The sequence below is a fragment of the Zootoca vivipara genome, chromosome 3 (genome assembly GCF_963506605.1).
Source record: "Zootoca vivipara chromosome 3, rZooViv1.1, whole genome shotgun sequence".
In the NCBI taxonomy this organism is placed as follows: domain Eukaryota; kingdom Metazoa; phylum Chordata; class Lepidosauria; order Squamata; family Lacertidae; genus Zootoca; species Zootoca vivipara.
In genome coordinates this window covers 107,381,933-107,408,797 of record NC_083278.1, presented here as the reverse complement: position 1 = coordinate 107,408,797, position 26,865 = coordinate 107,381,933, and the positions used below count along the sequence as shown (strand labels likewise).

The 26,865-nt window shown below is 41.9% G+C and overlaps 1 protein-coding gene across 27 annotated transcripts in view; it reads left to right on the top strand.

Annotated features, from left to right (window-relative positions):
- The window catches only part of NRXN1 (neurexin 1), a 947,796-nt gene that overhangs the window by 91,917 nt on the left and 829,014 nt on the right, over positions 1-26,865 (top strand). For 17 of the 27 annotated variants that reach the window (XM_060273115.1, XM_060273110.1, XM_060273103.1 and 14 more), the window contains exons 2-3: positions 11,394-11,411; positions 17,843-17,872. The exons of 6 other annotated variants lie outside the window; for them this stretch is intronic. In XM_060273115.1, coding sequence (XP_060129098.1) covers positions 11,394-11,411; positions 17,843-17,872 — 48 coding nt within the window. The remainder of the gene's footprint in view (positions 1-11,393; positions 11,412-17,842; positions 17,873-26,865) is intronic. 4 more of the 27 variants (XM_060273112.1, XM_060273100.1, XM_060273116.1 and 1 more) reach the window with 1 other exon arrangement.

Sequence of the window (26,865 nt, the reverse complement as noted above, 5' to 3'; positions counted from 1 at the left end):
AATGAAATTTGGACATGAGTTTTTTTGAAGTTATAGATCTTACACAGTGCAGTTATATAGTTCCATTTGCATATAGAGTCTCACATCAGAAGGGGAGGGGGCAGGGGGAGAGTTGTTTAATGAATTTCAAGACAAGCATGCCTATTTTGCACTTCATGAAACTGAAATGTAGCTCTCCTTTGAAATTAGCACTTCTCTGAATTCTGACCAAAGAATGCATATGGAAAATGTGCATATTAGTGAAAGAGGCATACATCAGTGGAAACCACATACCAAGAAATCCATTTTAATATGGGGAGATTGCTTTCAGAAATTCACATACTAGGAAAAATTGGGGATATTAGGATAAATGTTTGTGAAAACATACACAAATATTTGTGCAGACTTTTATGTAAAAAATTGAACATTTATCTTGAAATGGAGAAAACTGAAGTTGAGTTTGAAAAAGTGAGAAACGAAGAAAAAATAAACCCAGAAATGAGAGGTCTACCCAATACCTACACCCACAGAAGATCTCCCTTGTGTATGTCAGTGGCGGTCTTGGATGTTGTGGCCATACCAAAGAGCAACTCCTTCTTGGAAGTGCCTGCCCTTCCGGATCAGATTCTGGAGGAGAGCAGATAACCATGGTGGCCCAGTAGACAGGGCTAATTTCTTTGGATAGGTGACTATTGATAAACTAGAAAAAAATATTTTGATAATGAAGAAGTCCACTTATGGATCCAAAAGCAGTGAATAGGAATGAATGCACAGTTCTCCCAACAGAAGGATGCAGAAAGTGGAGTTTCCCCAAAGGATCAACATTGAGGCCTGTGCTTTCTAACTTAGTCTTAAATGATCTAGAGCTAAGTATGAGCAGTGAGATAGCCAAGTTTGCTGGTGATACCAAATTGTTTGGCATGGTTGAAAGAAAAAAGGATTTGCCTTCCTTCAGCCCCTGTATAATTTGTTAAATGCATAGCCTACAAATCCTCCAAAATTCTGTGGTTTCTTTCTCTGGTATTCCAACCTCATTCAGAAAGTTGGCAGAGGACTACAGAGAGACATTTCCTGTTGGAGACTCTCTTTCCTTCCTGGGCATCCTGATTTCCTGGGACTTGTAGCCATCCCAGTTCCTGATGTGTCTGTGGGAACGCACTATGCTTCTTCCTCTAATGGCCCCACATTCTTCCAAGTTATGGTAAATTTTGTTTTTTGGTTTCTTGGTTACAAGAAAAAAAGGGGTGGTCATTTGAGGTTTCAGGCAGAATCAAAGCAGGAGGCATGGTCACTTCAGGCTGAGCAATCTTGATTCTACTCACAAGCATTTGAGCAGAGGTAGACACCCCTGCCCTTTCATGGATCACTGCCTTATCATGGCAAAGGGTCTTGAACAAGTCCAAGAAGCTATGAGCTATGCCGTGCAGGGCCACCCAAGATGGACAAGTCATAGCCGAGAGTTTAGACTAAATGTGATCCACCTGGAGAAGGAACTGGCAAGCCACTCCAGTAATTTTGTCATGAAAACTCCATGGACATTAAAAAGGAGAAGCTTTGAGAAGAAAGTAAGAGTTTCCAAGGCATTCTCTAGTTCATGGGGTCATGGAGAGTCAAACACGACTAAGACGACTAAAACAGGCACCCCTGCTCCAGATTTTAACCCCACCCATAGCCCTGACTCCACTCCTGATTTGCCAAAGTCTGTGCTGTCCTTCTCTGATTTGTTCATCCTCTGGCTCTGTATTGGAAGCCAGTATTTTTCAGACCAAAAAGTGCTTCTGAGCAAGAGCGTATTGCAGATTGTTTCCTTAAGAGGACAATGTAGGAAGCTCTTGCCAAGTTTCGGGAAACAAGAGAGGCATGATGGGATAAAGACCAACGGAGCAACTCCCTTTGAAATGATAAAATGCAGCCATAAGCTGTTGGTTACATAGACATTAACCTTAGGACACAATTTCGCAACCACAATCAAGCTTGCATTTTTCTTACTGAATTCATTGGAATTTAACAGCTCCCCAGTGACTTAGAGATTCCTGCTGAATGCATTTGTGCTGGCAAAGTCCCATCACATCGACAGAAGATGTATGAAGCCCCGCTACATGCAAGACGCACCACTAAAAGGAGAAAATAGTGGAAAGATATTTTGTTCCTCACCAGCTTTCCTCTGTTGTGTGGAGACAGTCCACAAAAGGCTCTGTAGTTTATATCCTGATGGCAAAAGCCGCCCCAGGAAAAGGCTTTATTCCCTGCCTCTGTTACATCACCGTCATTAGCGTGTTGCGGTTGTTTTGCCTTTCAGGGGATAGCTCTTTAAAATATTAGCATGCTTGTGCATTATGTTGCCATCTCCAGTGATTCAGTCTCTCCATCTTGAGTAGATATTGACAGTGCAGTCATATCTATGTATTTTATTTGGCAAAGTTTACATTGTATCAGATAGTTAAACTATGGAACTCACTCCCACAGGAAGCAGTGGGTGGGTTTAAAAGAGCAGTTAACAAATTCATAGAGCATAAGGCTGCTTGCCATGATGACTGTGCTCGGCCTCCACAGTTGGAGGCAGTTATTATTATTATTATTATTATTATTATTATTATTATTAAAATTTGTCCACCGCCCTCTACCCATAGATCTCAGGGTGGTTCACAACATAAAATCACAATATAAAAATACAAAATACTTAATAAAAATAAGAACAGAAACAAACCAATAATCCCCCCCTCCCAAAACACATTCAAAAGGGCATCAAATGTCAATCAGCCAGAGGCCTGGTTAAAGAAGAACGTTTTTGCCTGGCGCCTAAAGGTGTATAAGGAAGATGGCAGCCGAACCCTCCCTGGGAAGAGCATTCCACAAATGGGGAGCCACTGCAGGAAAGGCCCGTTTTTGTTCTGCCACCCTCTGGGCCTCTCATGGAGGAGGCACACAAAGAAGTTCCAGTTCCTGGAAACTGCAGGAAGTTGTGAGTGCTCTTGAGCTCATGTTCCGATTTCTGATTTCCCAAAGGCATCTTCTAGGCCACTGTGAGAACAGCATGCTGGGCCAGATGGTCCATTTGCCTGATCCATCAGGCTCTCCTTATGCTCCTATTTCTCCAAACCAGGAGAATGGACATCAAAAAGGCAATTGTGATTCAAGATAAGTAACTGTTCAATGAATCACATTTTGGAGACAGGGATTGCAACTCATGGAGTCTGAACTGGTGACGAGCAACCAAGACATCATCATCATCATCATCATCATCATCATCATCATCATCTATGGCCTTCATCTGTATACAGTATTGCCCTTCATTGCAGGGCAGGTCACAACAGAAAAAAAGCAAAATGAGAATACACAATACATAATAAAACAAAAAATAAACCAATAACCTCTATCCCAATAGCTCCATCAAAAAAATGACCTAATACATGGCAGTTGTGAGAAGGCAAATTCCATGACTGGGACCATTAGGAAGGGCTTGAAAATAAATCTGTGACTATTTTTATGCCTTTATACAGATCTAGGATGTGAATGTACTTTGAATACTGAGTATAGTTCTGATGGCTATATCTCAAAATAATAATAATTAATAATAATAATAATAATAATAATAATAATAATAATAATAATGTGGCAGCTGGTTTCTGAATATGAGCTTCTGTTCTCATGTCCTGCTGATAGGTTTCCCATAGGCCACTGTTGGAGAACAGGATGTTAGGCTAGATAGGGCTGACCTGGGCTATTCTAGACATGCACCATCAATTGAGCATGAGAAGGCATGTGTGGTGTGTGGTGGTAGTGGCTGGGGGGCAATGATCTGTGACTACATCAGATTCCCAGGGGTCAGGAGGGATGTTTCCCTACCGGAATAAGTTATAATTCTCACCTGCTTGGACTTTATGAATCCAGCTAGTATGGTTTGCAGTTGCTATATTAATGAATCTAATTTTTATCTCAGTGCTTTGTTTTATGAGCCTTTTTGTTTTTGTATATGCTGGAAGCCGCCCATAGTGGCAGGGGCAACCCAGTCAGATGAGGGGGGTTCAAATAATAAATGATTATGATCATGATTGTTTGTGGATCTGGTCACAAATAATGCAATGACTGGATTTAAGAAATGTGTAGAGAATAAGGGTGCCCTATTAGCTAAGGCAGACATCCCCAAACTTCGGCCCTCCATATGTTTTGGACTACAATCCCCATCTTCCCCGACCACTGGTCCTGTTAGCTAGGGATCATGGGAGCTGTAGGCCAAAACAACTGGAGGGCCGCAGTTTGGGGGTGCCTGAGCTAAGGTGACTAGGACATCCTTCTTCACACTTAAGGGCTTCCACAAACTTTATAACAAAGTGTGAAAGTTAATAACCAACACAGTAATGCTCTGTTTGCATCGTGGAGGAGTATTATGCTTCATTTAAAGCAGTAGGATTTGGTGAGATAAGAGCTAGCATCTTTGGGATAGTGCTTTTCAAAAATCTGAAATGAGGACCTGCTAGGAGAAAGTCAAGAACTCTTGGACCTGCCTATCTACATCTTGGTTTTTCCTTAGATCACACCATGTTGAGATGCTGGCTTGCTTCTGCATCCTTTCCTACATATGGAAAAGGAGTACGGCTAATCTTCTTTTACACTGTGTGGGTGCTGGAAGCTGCCAGTGTTACAATCCCATGTAGCTTCTTCCCTATCCATGTTTTTGGCTTGAGTGAAGCACGTGGTGAACTGATGCTCTGAAAATTTTGTTTTTCCTTGGCTTTTGATCAGTGTAGCAGTGATGGGTAGAAAAGGCCCCATCGGAACAACTCTCATTTCACTTCCTGTGGTTCTGCCTTCAAAGACATCAAATAGCTTAAAGGGCAGTGTAATTTTTCTCTCTTGTTCATTGATCTCACTTTACTATGGACAATGGCAAAGACAATTCTGGACACTGTTCAGCCTACTGGCTTGCCGTTGTTTTCACTTGTTTATATCCAAGGGAGACTAAACCAACATTCTTCTTGTTTTATATGAGACTGACAGGGTAATTGCATGTAGATCTACTCAGAAGTAAGCCCCAATGAGCTCAGTGGGGCTTACTCCCAGATAAGTGTATACATGGAACCATGTAGATATCTACCATCTACCATGTACATGTCTGGAAGCGGTTGGAGGATGGATGGTGGCTAACAGATTGAGGTTGAATCCTGACAAGACAGAAGTACTGTTTCGAGGGGATAGGGGGCGGGCAGGTGTGAAGGACTCCCTATCCTGAAAGGGGTAACTGTGCTCCTGAAGGACCTGGTGCGCAGCCAGGGAGTCATTTTGGACTCACAGTTGTCCATGGAGGCACAGGTCAATTCTGTGTCCAAGGCAGCTGTCTACTAGCTCCATCTGGTACACCGGTTGAGACCCTACCTGCCTGCATACTGTCTGGTTATAGTGGTACATGGTCTGGTTATCTCCCATTTGGACTACTGTAACGCGCTCTACGTGAGGCTACCTTTGAAGGTGACTCGGGAACTACAACTACCAGAATGTGGCAGCTAGACTGATGACTGGAAGTAGCTGACGCGACCATATAACACCGGTCCCAAAGGATCTTCATTGGCTCCCAGTGTGTTGCTGAGCACAGTTCAAAGTTCTGATACTGATCTTTAAAGTCCTAAATGGCCTCAGCCCAGTATACATGAAGGAGTGTCTCCACCCCCTCATCACTGAGGTCCTTCTCTGAGGGTCTTCTGCTGGTTCCCTCACTGGGAAAAGTGAGGTTACAGGGAACCAGGCAGAGGGCCTTCTTGGTAGTGGCGCCCTCCCTGTGGAACACTCTCCCATCAGATGTCAAGGAGATAAAGAACTATACAACTTTTAGAAGACATCTGAAGGTAGCCCTGTTTTGGGAAATGTTTGATTATTTTTATATTTTGATATATGCTATAAGCTGCCCAGAGTGGCTGGGGAAACCCAAGCTAGATGAGTGGAGTATTATTATTATTATTATTATTATTATTATTATTATTATTATTATTATTATTCTACATTTACGTTTATGGCATCAGTTGCTGCAGTTTTCATGCACTGATGAATTAGCAATCCAATCTTCCAGTTTGAAAATTCTGTATGTAGCAGATTACAGTGGAACCTCGGTTTATGAACACCTCGGTTTACGAATTTTTGGTTTATGAACGCCACGGACCCATCTGGAACGGATTAATTCACTTTCCATTACTTTCAATGGGAAGGTTCGCTTCAGTTTATGAATGCTTCAGTTTATGAGCAGACTTCCGGAACCAATTGTGTTCATAAACCGAGGTACCACTGTATATTTAAGTGACCCGCTGCTTCTAAACAAAAGATAATGTTCATTTAGAACATTATGTAAATACACTTTCTTCCATAGAAACCAGGGTGGATCAGGGGGCGTACCTTAGTAATATGCCGCCCAGTACAAGGCCATTTGATGCCCTCCTCACAGCCCTTGTGGCACTAGCTTAAGACAGGCTTTGGGAAGGAGGCTCAAGGCACTGGCAGAGCTTTAGAGCCCTTCTACCTTCTTCCCAATGTCTGGTAAGCACCTGCCTGGGTTTGGAAGGAGGCAGGAGGACCCTAGGACTCCCATCAGAGCCCTCACACCTCCTTCCTGAAGCTGGGCAAGTGCTTATCAAGCTTTAAGAAGGCACCCTCCTTGGCTGTGCACCTGATGCAACCACACTGTTTTAATTGCCCTAAATCTACCTCTGGGTGGATGTTTTGCCTTTTACTCTGCCCCCCCCCCCCGGGCAGGCTTTATCTGATTTGGTTATCTTGCTGTTTTTATAGATCAAACATGTTCTTCTCCATATCATTTTCACTCCTTACTTTCCTTGAAAGCATGCGATCTAATGTCCTGTACCAAACGCACCCATGTAATGGCAGGTGTTGGATCCTTACTGATCGCTTTGCCCATGTAGCCACATGCAGAAAAGAAAATGTGTTCTACAGCCCAGCCTTAACCATGCACATCCACAAACTCGAAAACCTGAAAAGCAGCAGCCATGCCAACTCTAGAAACAATGGAACAATTTCATCAGATATAAAATTAGTATTCCACAGACGGCTGGGTTGGACATCAGGGAAAGCGTTCCTAAACAAAAATGGCTGCTGTAGGTTCATAAAGATCATGATGCTAGTCACCTGTCTGATCTCAGCAGGTAATTGATTCCAGGGAGCTGGAGTTGCAATGCTAAAATCCTGTGTGTTTGTGTGTGTGTGTACCTCTGGGGCACATAGTACTCTCAGCAATGCTGAGGACACAGTGGGGGGGAACAGTCCTTTAAATATCCTGCCTCCAGGTTGGTTAGGACTTTAAATACTCAAAGTGGGACCTTCATAGAATAACACAGAACATTAGAGTTGGTCGGGGAAGATGGGAATTGTAGTACAAAACATCTGGAGGACTGAGGTTTAGGGATGCCTGGTCTAGTCCAACCCCCTGCAATGCAGGAATATGCAGCTGTCCCATACGGGGATCAAACTTGCGACCTTGGCGTTATCACCACTGTGCTCTAACCAAATGAGCTGCTTGGTTGTATATTGGCTCCTGGTTGCATATTGGCACCAAAGGATCTGCCAAGGTAACTTGCTGATTACATAAATAATAATAATAATAACATCATCATTAAATACGGTGGTTGTTGTTAAAATTTCTATACCGCCCTTCATCTGGAGATCACAGGGTAGTTTGCGCTATAAAAAAAACACAGAAATACATACCATAATAACAAACAATAACAATAAACAGCCCACCCATCCAGGCTGTGGGTGCTGGCCAATCAGGAGGTGCGCAAATGAATAAGAGTGCTGGACTGAAAAAGCCTCACTATGACTTTCAAGCCTTACTATGTAATGACAAACAAAGCTACATCTCCATTAACCTCAGCATGCAAGGGGGCTTGTACAGGTTAATAAATAGGGTAATAATGCAATTACAAGGCAAGTCACATAATATCTGTGAAAGTTCCAGGTACTTTGTACCTCCATTCTTGCCTTCTTGTAGATTAATTAGGATTGGGAATCAGAGCCCCCTGCCTCCCTTTCTCCTACATAGGCTTTGACTGAACAAGCCCAGCACTGAAGCTTGTCTCATTCCCTATTTTCCATGACCTAATACTGGCCAGCATCATTCCACTAAGCTCTAGTTGACTACTTTATTTTGTAGGGTCTAATTAATGCAGGGGTACTGACCAGTTTCCAAACACAGGTTCAAACCTGCCCAGATACCTAGAATGCTATTGGTGTGTATGTGGTTTAATTTATTGCTGGTTTTAGTTCTTTAAGTGTTTTAAATAGTTGTTTTAATTGTTCAACCATAATTCTATTGCTTTCTTCATTTTGCAAACGACTTTGAGGGTGGTTGTTGCTTATAATCAAGCAGTATATAAATGTTATGAAATAAACAAGCAAACAATTTGTATATTTGGTTAGGCTGCATCCCACTTACATAAGAACCCTGGAGCTCCTTAATTCTCATCTCACGCAGTGACCCATTCAGAGGTGACACTAAACCAAACCGTGAACGTGTAAACAAGCAAGTTCCCATGGAGGAGATTTTAACTGATTTGCTTCTTCTCCAGACCTGATGTTTCTGTGAAGCTGTGGGCTAAGCCATTCTTTGGCTCAGCGTTTAATCCAAACCCAGGCATATGGTTTGCCTTACTCCAGACAAACCACTACTTTTATCCATACTTCCCCCCCCCCCCCGGTCTGTACCTTGTGCTTTGTCTGGAGAAGATGAACCATGAGTCACAGCATTCTAAACCAAACCATGGCATATCTCACAGCAGCACAGCAGCTGGGGGATGAGTTGGGAAGGAAAACCAATGCCATCTTCTCTCCAGGATCACACATGTTTGCACATATATGCTAAGCCATGGCTTGGCTAACTGTTACGTGTGAACTGAGTTTATAGGCTAGAATAATGTGTACATTTTTGCATCCTACTTACATCAAATCTGTGGAGCACCAGAATATTCATTTGATTGTGGTGAGATCAGCGTGCCAGCAATTCAAACCCTATGTTTACAGTGCAGGACTGAATGTGTGACCCACCAAGCCAAACACAGCTCACCAACCCCACTAACAGAGATTTGCTCCAGCTTCTGCATTTGCTGCCTGCTGGGGACTGCAAAACCAGAGTTTTTCAAGCGACGGGAAAGTTACTCTTCTTCCCGCTCCTCTCCCCCAACTGTTATTCCACACACTGCATAGTTTGCTTGTGTGCTTTGCTATAAAGGAAACTGCCTCAGGAGCATATATGCTGTTTTCCAAGTTCTCCATTTAGCAAAATTAAAGTTTTGATGGATTCAGTGAAGACAGCTTCTGAATGGAAGGGAACAATTCTGCGGTACGTGGATTATGGGCTTTCGGAATGTATCAGTTTGGTTAGGATTGAGTGTCGAGTTTGTTGCTCTTCAAATCGCTTTTCCCGGTGCAGTTCTACTGCAATCAGAATAGCCATGGGTAAGCTATGTGAGAGTTGCATTTAGACCAGTTACCTCCCCATATTTTCAATAATTATATGCAGTAATGAGATACTTTACTGATTTGGAATTCAAGAGAAATTATCACTGTCAATGTGAAATGCAGGATTAAGTCATTTCATTACAGACATAATTATGCTGCTATCACTCATTTGTACTACTGACCTCCTAAAACCTCCCCAGCCTGTTTCACTAGGATTATACAGTTTGACCTTAAACAAGCAAGGTGGAATTATTCTGGAACTAGGCACTGCTTCTAAATAGTTTGCAGTTTTGAGAAATAGCCTTTGTCTTGCATGGCTGCATTCAGCATGGATTGGAAGGAGTGCAACTTTCACATGAAATGGTGAAACATCTAAGCAGGGATGGCCAGTATGCTTGACTCTAAACTTCCTTCAGCCCCAGGTAGTGTGGCCAAAGGTGATGGGTGACAGGAGTTGTATTCATTGAAATTGGAAGTGTATCAGGTTGAGAACGGCTGATCTAGAATGGCCAGAGTACAGAAGAGGGAAGGAATTCCATCAAGCTTAGCACCAGTTCCTGACACCTTAGATCATTTGCTGGGGCTCTGGCGCTTGCCCTTCAAAGTGGTCTACAAGTTCTTTGCAGTGCTTTGCAGCAGCTGTGCTTCAGGGGCATGGAAGGGATTTTAAAATGGTAGCTTGTAGATATCAACTGCTGCCGCTGGCAGATGAACCCAAGTCCGGGAACCCGCTGAGATAGGTCCATGTCGGGTCATATTTCAGAGAGTCGCTTTAAACTTGGAGCTAGCCTTGGATTCTCTACTTTGAACAGATGTGAATAAAAGAGGTGATTTCGGCTGGCACAGCATTTTTCTCCTGCGGGGCACAGTGCCACCTGCTTCACTCCGTTGAAGAAGATACCGTTGTCTGCATTATGTTGCTCTAGGGGCAGCTCCGCATTTAGAAAGTCTGTAAGCATGAAAGCAGCTCGCACGGAATGTCTCCACAAGAGATGCAAACTGGCTGAACCCTCATTTCCCAGGACTCACTGGAAACAATTGCCCTGTGCCAGATGATCTATTAACAGGGAAAGCCCTCTGGGGAATGTGACAGCCATTAAACCAGTACAGCACCCAAAATAAGTGTGTAGTGCAGCTGTACATGTGGAGAGTTTGATTTAAAGTAAGCGTTGGCACTTTTTTTTTGTTTCCTTATTGTTATTATTTTTAACTGGCCCTTCTTCTGGGTCTCTAACATTTGCATAAACCTGGCCCACACATTTGGCTAAGTGAAGCTTTCTTTGGCATGGAGAGAAGCAAGAGCAAAATCCATCACCTGCTGCAACCATACGTCTGTGTATCCAGCTCTTCTAAAAGGCACAGGAGCAGGCACTCAAGTGTATCTTTCTCAATGCCAGTGTGTGAAGCAGAAGTAAACCTGGCTCTGGCCTTTTATAGACAGCTTTTCCTTGGCCACTGAGTGGTCTCAACCAGCCTCCTCCCCCCCCCCCTCCTTTATCTGGGATTAAGAGGGAAAGGGTTTTTTTTATTCCAGAGGCAGACTTGATTCCCAGGCACTTTTTTCATTTCTTGTTTTAGAAATTAACCATTGGACACCATAGCACCCTTTGAAATCATTGACTAACCTAAGGAACTCGTAGTGGATGAACCCGAATATCACACATGTCCATTTAACAAACAACGACCACCCCTTTCACTTGAGATATTGCACTTTTGTTTTGTTTTGCGCCACATGCAGGAGTGGGGTTTCCCTTTCAACAGAAGAAACACTGCCTCCCTGTGCTTTTTGGTCTCCCCTGGCCCCACTTCCTTCTGGATAGTAGCAATGGATCACTTGCATGTGGTGTCCGGTGCCTTGCATGATGATCCCATGCAAAGGCAAGTTCCAGTCTGCATGCTGCTTAATGAATGTTTATTTTTTTCCCCTTTTTCTCTCCCTCCTTGTTATGTGCTTTCAGAAGACAACCATGTGGAAGGTGGGTGCTTTCTACCTTATTTTCCTAAGCTCTTTTCTTGCCCTTCCTATCCCTTCTGTTTAGTGTTTTGCCTCCTGGTTAGTGTTTATAGTGGTGCTCCTTATCATTCAATACGGTAAGTTGATTTTCTTATTTCCTTCTGGGACTATTTTAAGTTTCAACATGGTGATGGTGTAAGTTCCCCCCCCCCTTTAAAAGACACTGTTGAAATTGGGAGAATCTCTTGGTTTCAGCAGTGGCGGGGGGGGGGGGAAGAGATATATTTTCTGGTCAGCATTAATGCACCAATAATGGCTTAGCAACTAAGAGAGAAAGAACACTGACATTTATTTGAGTTGTATAACCTTAATCATGGGATCGCCTGGCTTTCTCGTTGTTCTTGTACATTTGAAGAGTCAGCAACCTTGCATAAGGGTTTTGGTGCCCAGAAAGTTTTTAATCCGTTGTTCCCTAACCGCACCTTGCTTTTGAAGCTCCCCTGAGTTTTTTTTTAAAAAGCAACATGCAATGTGGTCTTATTGTGGTTGCACATGCAGATATCATCGCCATACGTACTACTGCCTACCATCACCATTGTCACACCAGAAGCTCCTGGTCCCTGCTCAGGGCAAGCCCTGCTTGCAGGCTATGCAGCCCCAATGCCAGTTGTGTGGCGGAGGGACTGCTGTTAGGGAGAAGAAGCTTGGAATGGCCTTCTGAGCATGTGGAAGCCCCATCTCGAGGGGCTTGCTATATTGCGGTCACAGTTTTTGACACCAGTAAGTGGGAGCAAAACGACATCTAGAGATGACTCTCTGGCCCCCGTGACTTGTGCCACAGAGGTTGATTGTGATACTGTGACTCAGGGTCTTTTAGAGCACTACCAATCTGGTGTAGAGAGAAGCTGACACCCTCCCTTTTTTTTACTGTTCTATAAGGGGAGGGAGAGAAATGACGGATCCATAAAATGATGGATGAAAATCTGAAATCATTGACAAAACTGCCCTTACTTCAAGACAGGCCATTCATTTGCCATTTGTTAAACTAATTGGCACTGATTGCCATTCATTCCGCTCCTGTATAAGAGCACTTAATGTCCACATTAGTTAGTTATGTGAGCCATTAGCAGCTTCTTATTTATTAATTACATTTTTACGACACAAAATGCCCTGGTGGTTTACAGAAAAATATATATATATGAAGAAATGGAATTCAATTCTGTCTTATACCTGTTCATAATGTCTTTGTGGCATTATGCTGCAGCCCCCAAACATCTGATTTAAGTGCCACTTATGTAAGGTGTCTTTGCTCATTTTTATTACTATTATTACCGTATCATTTACCCAATTTAAAATACAGCACCAAAATCTGGTTTAAAAGAACTTTACAATTACAGAAAAAAGCAGTTACAGAGCACATGGCGACTCCTGAAAATATGCGTCTCAGACACCAAATGCCAAAAGGAGAGTATGGTCACAATTAATATCCTTAAGTAAAGGTAAAGGGACCGCTGACCATTAGGTCCAGTCGGGACTGACTCTGGGGTTGCGGCGCTCATCTCGTGTTATTGGCCGAGGGAGCTGGCGTACAGATTCCAGGTCATGTGGCCAGCATGACAAAGCCGCTTCTGGCGATCCAGAGCAGCACACAGAAACGCTGTTTACCTTCCCGCTGTAGCAGTACCTATTTATCTACTTGCACTTTGACGTACTTTCGAACTGCTAGGTTGGCAGGAGCTGGGACCGAGCAACGGGAGCTCACCCTGTCATGGGGATTCGAACCACCAACCTTCTGATCGGCAAGCCCTAGGCTCTGTGGTTTAACCCACAGTGCTACCCGCGTCCCAATATCCTTAAGTAAAGGGTAAAGGGTAAAGGGACCCCTGACCATTAGGTCCAGTCGTGACCGACTCTGGGGTTGCGCGCTCATCTCACATTATTGGCCGAGGGAGCCAGCGTATAGCTTCCGGTCATGTGGCCAGCATGACAAAGCCGCTTCTGGCAAACCAGAGCAGCACATGGAAACGCCGTTTACCTTCCCGCTGTAGCGGTTCCTATTTATCTACTTGCATTTTGACGTGCTTTCGAACTGCTAGGTTGGCAGAAGCTGGGACCAAGCAACGGGAGCTCACCCCGTCACAGGGATTCGAACCGCCGACCTTCTGATCAGCAAGCCCTAGGCTCAGTGGTTTAACCACAGCGCCACCTGGGTCCCTTAAGTAAACCACTCCAAATGTGGGAAACTAACACATAGTCTTGTCTACATGGTAAAACATATCTAGGTGTGGGTTTTTGTTTTGTTTTTGCAGCACCTTAGGGAAAGCATAGGACATTCATGCTCATTGTTAATTACTCTGATATTTACAGGGGTCCAATGACACTTTTAGACCAGGCCTCCCAGTTAGGGATCAAACAAGCTGGTTGTATCTGCCATGCAAAGTGGCCTAGTGCTGGGTTAGGAGAAAATGCAGAAGGTTGTCTTCTGGCTGGGCCACTAGGCATGCCAGGTGAGCTGGGGTGTTCTTGGTGGTTCACAAGTTGTGTGGTCTTGTCTTCAGATTTTTTCCTGGATGTGTTTTCAGGCAGAATCATTCCCATCCAGAGGTATCATTATTATTATCGTTACTATTACTATTTAAGACTATTCCAAAGGAACACACGGCAAGTTCAAACATCCGAGCCAAGGATTTAATGAAAGGGAATATCTTCTGAGAGTCCAGTGCAGCTGACATGAAAGTGCACTGTGAGTCAGATATTCAGCCAGCCTACATCACTGCGTCTTCACAGCACTCTGTGGAACCACTTTAATTAAGAGCAGATAAGGTTTTTCTCTGTTAAGCAAGAATTCCTTAACCAAATTGACCTTAGGGGGGGAAATAAAATAAAAAGACAGGCATAAGATATCATTGGCCCATCTTTGCAAACTAGCATATGCCGAAGGGTAGTAGTTCAAGTTGAATATGCAAAAAATATGCTTGTAGCGTGTACATATATCTATATATTCTAAATCTCTTAGGACTCATTTCCACGATTCCTTTTTTGGCATGATGCTCAGCCGTAGCATAAGTCATTTCTAATGTTAAATGAATCGTTTTAAGTACTAAGGTACCTTGAACCAATCTAGCTGTTTTGCAAATATAATTCTTTAGGGTAGGGCTCCACTGTAGACACTAAGTTTCTAGTTTCTAGTTGTAGTACATAGTAATATTTAATCAACCATCTATCTAGAGTTTTTGTTGGTTTTTTTTTTTTTTGCTTTACAAACAACCTGTTCTTGTGTCCTGAGCATTTTTAAGAATATCCACCTAAAAAGGAAAGAAAAAGAAAAACATTTTATATGTCATAAGTTCACCAGTAACAATGAATGGGTGCCAAATGCAAATGAATACTAGGCAAGCTTGGCCGTTTCAAAACTTTTACTAAATGAAAGACCACTCTTATAAGACATGTGTGGAGAACCTTTAATCTTACAATTGTTGCTGAGCTACTTCTCCAATTAGTCCCAGCAAGCATGGACAGTGAGAGTCATAGTTCAACAACATCTAGAGGGCCAGAGGTTCCAAGCACTTGATGTAGGACATCAGAACATTTCTCAATGCAAGGTGAAAATTTCCAAAATGTGATACGCAAAGTGTTCTGGAAAACCCACATAACTGGGCATGCTTTGCAAGCAGTTCTTCTACATCTCTAGTTAGGGCTGGGATAGATTCTTGCCTGAAACCCCAGAGAGCCACTTCTAGTCACTGAAGCCAGTACTAAGTTAGAGAGACCGGTGGGAGCTTCCTTTGTTTTACATGTTCCAGGATGAAAATATGTCAGAATAAAATGAGCTGGGATTGTATGCACCTTGGCTCCGCAGAGAATTCCAGGCATTCACTAGCGGTAGGAATTTGCAGGCACTAATGTGTGCAAAAAGGGATGTCTGCAGGGATTAGGAACCCGTGGCCCTCCTGACCTTGCTGGTCTCCAACTCCTATCATGTGCAGCCAGCATAACCAATGGCCAGGGATGATGGGTGTTGTAGTCCAACAGCATCTGGAAGGCCATAGGTTCCCCACCCCCGAGTTATTGGAAAGAGCATTGATGGTCTCACTCTTGTTCCTGCAACTTTATGCACATAGGAGATGCTCAGGGTTATGTGGTTGATTTGTTTCATTTTCTGTCCCAACATAACCATTGTATCCAAGACACTGATACTTATTTCAGCCCTTGCCCACATTTTTTAAAAAACAATAACAAAACAAAACTTGCCTTAAAGGCTCATTTTCACGGTGATTTATCGTATTGCAATATACACTTTGCCTTGTGCTCTAAAGAAACCCGGGACCCAGATGGTGCTTCATATTGTGTTTTGCTTGCATACAGAAGTTTTTTAGTTCCCTCTTCCAGTACCAGCCCTCTTATGACCCCAGAACACGCCGCCTCCCCCAATCTCACAAGCAATAAATAAATGAAAAGGAGAAAATTAAGGTACTGATAGCCATAAAACCTTGAGCATATTTCTCATGGAACATGAAAGGAGTTTGATTGACACAGTTTCATGGAACATGCTCTTTCTAATTCAGGAGCCCACGTCTTTTGAAAGACATGATAAAGTTGTATGTTATATTCATTCAAAAGGCACAAATTACTTAGTGATTTATTTATTTTTCCAGTAGAGGAGAATCTTCAGTCACAGAGAACCTGGCACATCCAATTTCCAATCCTAAAGACAGTTATAAATCCACAAAGGAAAGGAATTGGAAAGCACTACACTCATGAGCCAAAGCTGGACAAAAGTTGCAATCCTAAACGCAGTTAGTTGAGAGGAAGCCCCAGTGGGAGCTAAGTGGGACCTACTTCTGAGTAAACAAGCTTACACTCTAACTACAAGACTTAAATCATTACAAACTTACTTCACTTGGTACAGTGACACTTAATGCAGAGTTGACATAGACTGGTGGACTCGCATCTTGTCTTCTCCAAAATCATGCAATTTCTGAGGCTGCCATCGAGTTTATGCTACAAGATCAGAATTTTAAAAAACATTTTTTAAAAAAACAATCGTGGTTTACTGCAACAGAAGCCAAAATAAGATTCTTCATGTGTCCAGATGCTTAATACAGAGTAATTGTCAATGTAGAAGAGATATTGCATTCAATGAAAAATTTATTACATTGTTTTAAACCTTATTTCATCAACTGATTGATTATATGAAGCGGTGCGTTTGGGGTGTGGGCTCTCTGCTTTTGAAATATTTCCTTCCTCCAGATCACTTGTTATATGTCTTATGTGTGCGCCTAACTTTTTATTTGAATTAAAAATATCAAATTTAGGAATCTTACCTTACAGCAAAAACCAGCATATTATTCTATTGCACACCTTCTTTGTGTGAACCAACCAAAAAAATAATGTGGAATGTACCACGAAATTGTTCCAGAGGGGAAGGAGCACACTTTTATAGCTTTTTGGGGGGTCTAAATGACTACGATTTGGATCCCCCCCCTAAACCAATCTGCTAAGCATCTATTTATAAATTGGCATAAGAGCTAAACTTTTGTTTACGGGGATATAAGATGTAAAATGCCAAATTTGATTATGAGAAAAAAATAAACCAATTCTTTTGCTATTGCTTTAGCTATTTATTTATTTTTAAATGGATTTGGAGAACTTGCTTTGCTTAGCCCAATTAAAACTTCAGTACTCCACAATCGGCAGGGGAGAGTTAATTGGGAAACTGATTTCAGCATCAATGTACTTTAAGCACAGCATATTTTAATTTGGAGAAAATACTTGGTGCCGAAACAAAGGGATTTTCTTCCCAGTTACAATTAATGCTGATATTTGCTTCCATCCCAATGGATGACTAACAATTTTCCTGCTCAGGAACAGACCTTATTCTACTCAAATGTTTCACACAAACAAGGAGACATCCCTTGCATTATCATTTCAATGTGACAAAGGAATTATTTTGTTTAATTATTTGAAATGCTCATTTTCAACGAGGGGAAAAAGATCAGACCCAGCCCATTCTTCAGGTTGACACTGTTCTACGTTTGGAAATTCGGGAGGGGAAAAAAAGCAAGCTATTTTGCAGCTAACTGTCCTCCTACTGAAAACGATGAAATTGGGAGACTTGAGTGTTCCAGGAATTTGTTGAACTTGAAATGATTTTCTTATTTATTTATTTTTTGTCTTCAGCCCAACTTTAATGCCTAGGGACGAAGCTGTACAGGGCAGCATTAATCTGTGTTAGAATAGAAACCAAATGGCCCCTTTGCCCCATTCCCAACCCCACAAAAAGCATTCCAACCAGTGGTTGAAAAATGCTCTTTTAATTTTCCACTGTAATGGAAAACATCTCACAGGAAACAGATGCCTGTTGCAGAAAAACATTTTTTGGGGTCACTGTGACGATACCACCTTCCCGTGCACCCTTGTTCATTGCTGACTGTGCTCTTGTTTCCCTTTAAGGTCTGGCGCACTTGATGATGGGCGACCAAGGTATGGGTTCTGCTCCTTTTCCACTCTGCTTTCATTGTTTCTTTATTTCATTTTGGTTTATTTCCTTTTTCTTCTGTAGCAGCTTCAAAATCCATCACGGCAAATGATGGCCAAATGCTTGCGAGCTTTCTTGGGCTGCAAATAAGCACATGATCGCAGTCACATTATTATTATTTTCTTTTTTGTTGTTGTTGTGTGTATATATACATATATATTTATATACATAATATGAATAGTGCTACGTAGAAACTGCTTTCGGGTTTTTTGTTTTTGTTTTTTAATTTGCTCCTCAAATCTTTCGATTTCCTTCTCTCTCTCTCTTTTTCTTTTTTCAACTGTCTCCCCTACCCAACTTGCAATATAATAACTGTCAGCAAGAAAAAAGAGTGAATATCTGATTGGGAAATGGCTGTGTATTTTAAGCACAGCAAAGAGCAAAAGGGAGCCATACTCCCAAGATAGATTGCGAAAGAGAAGAGTCTTGAGTTTGTACCTAGCAAGAGAGTCCTGCTTTGCATTAATGCATGACTGTTTTGAAAATGTGGAAAGCACTCGCTCCTGGCTTCTGGAATGCTAAGAATACAGTTTTGCAACATGATGAAATAAGTGGTGTTTCCCCATCACCGTGTACAAACCCCGCTCCCTTTAAAGTCAGTGTTCATGTTACTTCTGTGTCACTCGTTTGAAAATGAAGCATGGGTTTTACCTCTGTGTTCTCCTGCATGGACATGAAGGTTGCAAAGCAGCCATTCTTAAAATGCGACACCAATTGCATTTCCATTTGTCTTCAAACACTTGTTTCATGCCTTGTCTCTTTTCATGTTCTTGAATTGTGACAGCATTTACATTTACACACACATGACTCTTACTGTTCTTTCTCTTCTTTGTTCTCTCTCTTTTTGTCTGGCAATGCTTTCTTCATGGAACCATTTCATCAAATCCATAGGTAAAAGTAAAGGTATTACATGACTTCCTTCCTTCTTTAAAGTTCTGTTTGAATGTCATCTATATATAATTTCAATGTATGTCTGAGTGATGCAAACATGTGTATTTAGTGTTGGTGCACTGTGGTGATGGGAGGTAGGTATGTTTGTTTTTTTTTACTGTGAAACACTGCATCAAGCTCAAGGTAAGGGGTTGCATGTAGGGAAGATAGGCAGATGGACCCTCCGACTCAAAAATCGACCTCTAAGCTGAAAATGGCTGCTCTTCTTTTTAAAAGGAAATCTAAAGTAATTACGTATAAATAAAGTCGTTGTTGTCCGTACCTGATGCTTACCTGAGGCCAGACAGTGTGTAGACCGTAATAGGTGGCACATTCCTTTTCGAACGCTCTATGATTTTAGCATCATGCAAAGGGGGAGTAGAGTGAGGAAATCGGCAGGAATTTAGGCAAGGGTTAACTTGCCGTAGCTGACCGCTCTGAAGAGTTAAATCTGTTACATGGTATTAGAAAGACTCTGCAGAAGAAGTGCATTGTGTGGAGAGATTCAGAGGAGAAATTGGGTGGGGTGAGGCCTATTGGCTACAGGAGATTGCTGGAAGTGTTGGTGGGGTGGGCAGCTCTTCCAGGATTAAGGGAGCAGCATGGAAGAAGGATCGGAGACAGGTGCTGGAGAAGGGGAGCTGAAGTCGAGTCACCTTCTGAGGTATGTATTCTCTTCTCAATGCCTGGCAAAATGTAAAACTGTCAAAGGCAGCTACGAGGATGATACCACCAGATAGTGACCGAGTGGAGAATATTGCTCCAGGCCCAACTACAGTGACGTGTAAGTCCGAGTGCAACTGGTTTTCTGCTACAGAAGCCTGTGAGATTTCCTTCCTAAGTTGTCAGCTTTGTTTTTACCAACACCCTTTAAAATAAAACAGGGGAAAGAGATAGGAGAATCAGCAGAAGGGTGGGGAAATGCTTGCTTTTTACCCTTGTTTTGTTTGCCTGTGATGAGAGAGTGAATCAAACCAGATTTCCCTTGTATGATATCATTGGGGTAAGTTTGAAATTGAGTTAGTGTGCTGTAATTGAAAACAAAGTGGAGTCCTAGGCATAGTGAAGCCCATTTTGTCGCTACTGATTTCAAAGCGAAAAATGAAACACAGGCTTGATTTTTTTCCCCTCTTGTTGAAATCAACATGCTTATCTTTAGCTTAAAATGCCAAGGTGTATAATATGCCTTATTATTCTTTTTTCCTGGAGGAAAATTGTTTTTAGCAAATTAATTGCACTGGATGAATAGCAGGTTGAGCATGGAATGTCCACCCCGATAAGAACACCACACACTAAATTTCACTGGATGTGTTATAAACCCCCAATAAAACCCTTTTCATTCTGTTACAATTGTGGGTAGGTTTACTCTTTCATTTCCCTTCATTATCTGGATTCTGCTGTATAGTGAATTCTAGACAACTCACCCCCACCCCCAAAGAATAGTGGCTATTTATTATATGGCTTTTGAAATTGTTGCTTTATTTTAGCATCTTGAAATGCCAGTGACACAAAGTTTAAAAAAGTAGCCCTATAGCCTATTGAGTCTGTGTTTTGGTAGGCTTAGAATACATGAAAAGTAATGATAGAGTTCTTGAGATTTAAATGTCGTCCTTGCAAGACCTGTTATGGAATGGTAAAAGGATAGAAAACTAATTGCTTCTAGACAGTTGCAACTGGGTTGCCAATTTTTAGGCACGTGGGCACATTTTGGATTTTTGAGCCAGTACCATAGGCAGTTTTCCATCCCTATTCACTATTTTTCTCTCCCCAGGGACAGCCCCTCTCAGAGTTGGTAAATGTTGGGTCCAGTAGAATTAAACTAAGCAGGGGATAAGCACACAGAGATGGAAAGAGAAGTGGGAAAGGTCATCTCTTCCAACTTCCTCCTTCAACTCTATATCCTTTTCAAAGGAGGAAAAAGCTAAATGCCCTCACCACATCATGGCTGGGGGCAAGGGAGTGAGTAATAGGGTGTGTTGTGCTCTCAGAGGTGTGTTGGTGCCAGGGGGCAGTTCCAAGGACGTTAATGTACCCATGGTATTGCATTGCCAACCCCTGTCTTAAAGATGACCTTCCGAATCACAATACATGTTTAAATTGTCACGTTTTCTGCTTCATGTGTAGCTAAAAAAACAAAGCAAAAACCAAGAAGGCTTTAGACATATTTGTATCCCCTTTCAAGCTTAACTGGAATTGTGCCTGAATGTTCATCTACTGACAATATAATATTCAATTCTGTAATATTTGCCTATTGACCGTACGTCATATGCAACAGGCCTTGTGAAAGCTTAATGAATTTTCTCTGAGGAAAGTAAAGAAGAAAAGGATTATGCCTTGATGTCTAGTTAGACTAATTATCCGAAACCCATATTTACAGGAAATGTCAGGTTAAAAGCTACATGGAGAGTTGCTCCCATTTCATGTCAAATGAAGATATGAGGCGTGATGAGCAGCTAAAATAGTCCAACCACATCATTTTTAGTTAGACTGGGTTATTTTTCTGACATTTTGCTCTCTTGCTTACATTCATTCCTTTGATGTGAGAGCACTGAGATGTGCGATTTGGAGTATTATTGATAATTTATACTGCATGCAAATTATTGCTGTGAATGGAAGGGGAAATGGGAATTGAAAATTTGCTCTGTTCATGACACTGCAATGTCAGGCAACTGCATGAAAAATGGATGCATGGTACATGGCAGTTTTTTCTTATTTTTTATTTAAATCAACCAGCACTGGCCACTGCTTAAGAACTGGTTCTCAAATTCTCAATATTTATTGGTTGGGCTTGAGTACATTTTTACCTTATTGCACTGCAGTCCAATGCACACTTACCTGGAAGTAAGCCCCATTGAACATAGTGGAACTTATTGCTGAGTAAACATGCATAGGATTGTGTTGTTATTATACTATTATCCTTGGTTGAAAACTTTCTGCTGCAATTCTTTAACGGATATAAAAAATATATAATTTTTTCTTTCCCTTTCTCTTATCACTTGGTTAATCCATATCTCATAACTCTCCGCCCAGTGTTTTAGCTGTCTCTGCTGAAAAGCACGGTCTGAGCTGATACTTGGTGATGTGGAAGTTGTATCTGTGGTGACTCATTATCTGGTGGGTCATTCTCACACACACACGGGCTATTTCTTCATCGTGCACTCAATCAATATACATGTGTGAAATGACAGTTAGAAAGATTTATGAACGAAGGCAAAGCCATGATCAAATTTTCTGCAATCCCAGATTATACCTTGCAGCATATTCAACATTCGTGTTTACTATATTAGTGTAGCAGTTTAAAATAATGAATTGCTAGGGGTATGCATTTGTTTCAAAAACAAATGAAACATGAAACAAGGGCACATTCATTCATTTGTAATCAATGTGAAATGAATAAAAATCCTTTTGTTTAATTTCTCCCATTTGTTTATTAAGGGGTGGATTTCTGAAACTGACAAAGGGGCACAACATTGCTTTGCATTGCATTTGGGAACTTTTGGGAACTTTTGCTTTGCATCTTGGGAACTTTTTTTAGCGAGGGAGATTCTTGCAGTGTTCTGAAAATGTGAAGGCATGAATACTGCTCTGCCTGAAGCACTAAACACTGGGATGCTTAGAGAATGGGAAACCTATTTTAATTGTGTATTACACAGGAGCCTTTCCCCAATATATCTGAAACTTGGCATGTCGGAGGGCTTAGGGGCATAGTGCAATATTGGCACAAGTCATGTCATCAGAATACAGGCTGGGTCTTCATTGCAATAAATGTAGAAACTAAATGAATGGGATTTTTTAAAAAATAATAATAATGAGACCAACAAAAAAAATGAAACATATGAGGCAATAATAGACCAGAAAACAAAACAAATGGGGCTGCCAGAAAGTAATTGAAAAATGGCATGAAAAATTTCCAAGCACCCCTTTTGCTATGAATGATGCGGCTGTACTGCCAGCATAGCATTGTGCTACGTGCTTGCATTGTATTGCATCGGTATAGTTTGTTTGCAGGCCCCAATTCATACAACAGTGCAGTGTGCTTTAGGATTAGGCTGCCAGTGATACTTGCTTCTCTGGGTAAACTGGGAGATAACTCCCTCCCCAGCTGTACTCACCCCTTCCTCTCAGCCCTACTGTGTACCCCCCCCCCCCAGCCCAAGTGTTTTTGCCTGGGTGGAATGTATCATTCGACTGTGACAATGCCTCTAGCTGTTCCTGGATGAAGAGATGCATAGGCAGGTGTCTAAACATCTTGGCTTTTGTATGGCCTATTGCAAAAAGGTATGCGGCAGAGTTACTGCCTGCCCCCTGTCCCCTGCCCCAATTTGCCTCTGGCCCTAACCTTCCCTGACATACGGCCCTTTGAAAGTTCCCTGCAATGGAGTGCAGCTCTCAGTCTGAAAAAGGTTCCTCAATGCTGTCCTGTACCTTTAATGTGCAGGCATGACTTAACAAACTGGCCATGTGGTGTCTTGTGAACCAGCGTGGAGCTTTTACAATACCCAAGCAGGAAGGCTAGAATTTTAGAAGGCTGCAGCTGGGGGGGGGGGGCATTATCAGGACATATAACTGAAAAGCGGGTGCTTTTCGCAGGAGGAGAAAGTGTTTGCAAAAAGTGCTGTCTTGTTTCAAAAGCAGCTCTACTTTGCACCCTTTCTGGAGCTACCTTGTCATGGTGTTCCCTCCCCTTTGTTTCCAAATTTCTTTGACAAAGCCCTATGTGGGTCTAAGGCCTATGTGTTAGGTATATTAGGTATACTGTACCTTCAGGTATACTGGCCTCGGCTCAGTATACCTGAAGGAGCGTCTCCACACGCATCGTTCAGCCTGGACACTGAGGTCCAGCTCCGAGGGCCTTCCGGCAGTTCCCTCACTACAAGAAGTGAGGTTACAGGGAACCAAGCAGTGCGGCCTTCTCGGTAGTGGCCCCCGCCCTGTGGAATGTCCTCCCATCAGATGTTAAGGAAATAAACAACTATCTGACTTTTCGAAGACATCTGAAAGAAGTTTTTAATGCTTGATCTTTTATCGTGTTTTTAGTATTCTGTTGGGAGCCCCCCAGAGTGGCTGGGGAAACCCAGCCAGATGGGCAGGGTATAAATAAATTATTATTATTATTATTATTATTATTATTATTATTATTATTATTATTTTCTTTAACCAAATTTATATACTGCTTGATCAGAGTAAAACTTCTGAGCTGTTTACAGGAAATATTAACATTGTCCATAAAAAAAATTAAAACAGGGATCATTAAAACGACCAGTGAAAGATATTAAAGCACGTTAACATCTATCTGTTGTGACAGGTCTCAGGGTACTGACATCTTTCCCTTCCCACACAGAAGCTAGAATGCAAACATGGGGAGTCCTTTTGCCTGAGCTGCTTGAGGTTTGATGTAAGAATTCCCGTTGTCACACCAGTTCAGCCACTTGCTGTCATAGACTTTCCTGCCAAGAGCGTGATACAGTAGAGATAACACGCTTCTGTGTAATGTACAAGGCAAAGCAGATCTCTCTCTCTCTCTCTTTCTTTGAATATGTAATGATAATTTCTTCAAATGTCTTTAAAAAAATATCATATGACATTATGAAACAGGAGGGCTCGCGTATTATTTCAGTAATCTTATGCATAAGGATTGATTGACCTTCAAAAGTTATGCTGTGTTAATTTCCTGTACGAATGCATGGTAACGGAATGAATGAAATTAAAGGAAGGATTATTAAAAATTTGATGTAAAGGGCATGTGCTGGCACGATGGAACATCCTCTCTGTAACATCAGTGTGGGAACCAAACCCCAGACTTTGATATCACTAATGCTTTTGCACCAGTGGTTGCCAAACTTTTCCGGACCACTACCCTCTTTGCTCCATAAACTCGTCTCCTGTTCCCACTCCCCTATAAAAAGCATTATTCGGAATAAACGTTTGTATGACCCACTGAGGAAGATAATAACAGGATAATGTATATTTTTTATTTAAAGGAAGCAATTTATTGAACTTTTAAATTAAAACTATTTAGTTTTATTCAACAGAATTGATGTGCTTGATTCAGTGATTCCAGCTTTTCAATGTCCGATAGTCATTTAAACCCCCAGCACCCTCCCCTGCCCCCCCTTGCCTCTTAGCACCCCCACTAGGTAACCCCCAACGTACCCACATGTCCTGCCCTCTTTGGGAATCACTGCTTTACAGTCATGTTAGCAGACATACCCTCTGTGGCAAAGGACCATAACTGGAATGAAAAGGAGAATGGAGAACATTGTATTTCTGTTGTTCTCTGCTTTATTTATTAAGTACTATGCACCATCTTTGAACCACATAGCCAAGTGCTCTTGCTATATAGTTTTAGATGCCTGCTGAAAACTAAAAAAATAAAAATAAAAATCAGCAAGCCTACTCAGACATAATATGAATTGGTTTATGTGTATTTTGGGTATCTTGATGGTCTTATCTGCACTTTATTGATAATTCATTATGTGGTGTGTATTCCCCCCCTAAAACAAACAAACAAATATAAATAAATGTTATTATCCAGAGATGGGGGCTGTTATGGAGGTCATCACCCTTTCCCAACAGATTCATGGGAAGCAGTGGAGGTCTTGAACCACTGCCTAAGACCAGTAATCAATTATGTGTTGGCAAACAAACTGAGGCTTAATCCAGACAGTGTAGAAGTTGGTTTGGTCATCAGGAGAAGTGATTATGGAGTGTGCTGATTTGGATTAGTTGCATACTCATTAAAAGGTCCCGGGAATCTTTATTTTGTGGGTGAGAGGAGGGATGTTCTTATGCAGGCATCCCCAAACTGCGGCCCTCCAGATGTTTTGGCCTACAACTCCCATGATCCCTAGCTAACAGGACCAGTGGTCAGGGATTATGGGAATTGTAGTCCAAAACAGCTGGAGGGCTGAAGTTTTGTGGGTGCCTGTTCTTACGCCTTAAAATATTTATATCCCGTCTTTTGGCCTCTCCAATGGCTCACAATATCACATCAAACAATCCATTACTGCCTGTAACACACACATACACACACACACACACACACACACACACACACACACACGAAGAATAAATAATAATACACACACACACACGAAGAATAAATAATAATACTGTATCCAGGCAGAATCATGGAATTGTAAAGTTGGAAGGGACCCTGAGAATCGTCTAGTCCAGCCCCCTGCAATGCAAGAATATGTAGTTGTCCCCTACAAGGATAGAACTTGCAACCTTGGCATTTTCAGCACCATGCTCTAATTTCAAAATGAACTCAGAAGTTCCAGCGGTGGTGTAGGTTTCCCTACAAATCCATACAGAATCTCTGGACCAGGCTTTAGAAACTGCTGTCTCAAAGTGACCATAGCCCTAGCCTGGTGTAGCAAATACTATTTAGCAAATAATGGTGGATTTTTTTGAGGTGATGCATTTAGGGGAGTTTAGTAAGAGTGAAGTCCTATGCAAAGTAAGCCCTGTTGTGTTTGCTGGGGTGTAACCTCGGATAGGTTATGTGTAGAATTGCCACTGAAGAACTTAGGCTCATAATTAGCCGGAATAAAAACAAGTTATTTGGCATTTTACTCAGCTCTTCTGCTACATGCTGCCCCCGCCCTCAGAAACCCAGCAAGACTCTGTGTCATCACCATCCGTAAAGAACTATATATATATGGAATACACCAAGTCTTTTTTCTTTTCTTTTTAAGTCCTAGAAGACTTCTGGAAGTCATCCAGTTCTGCTAACCCTTCTGACTTACTATCTCAGAATTACCAAGTCTAGGAGCCTCCTGTCCAGGGACATAAATCATTTTAGCATGTGTGTCATCTCTGCTGTTCGCTCAGAATGAGAATAAGATTTGCTTTTTTTTTAAAAAAAATCACATTTCCAGCATGGGAGATTCAGAAGAGGCAAGGGGATATCTTCTATGGCACCAACGACTACTGGTTAAAAAGAGTATGCTGGCATTCAGCTACTCAGAATCTGATCCAGTGAGCCAGGATTGCCTGTTTTCAT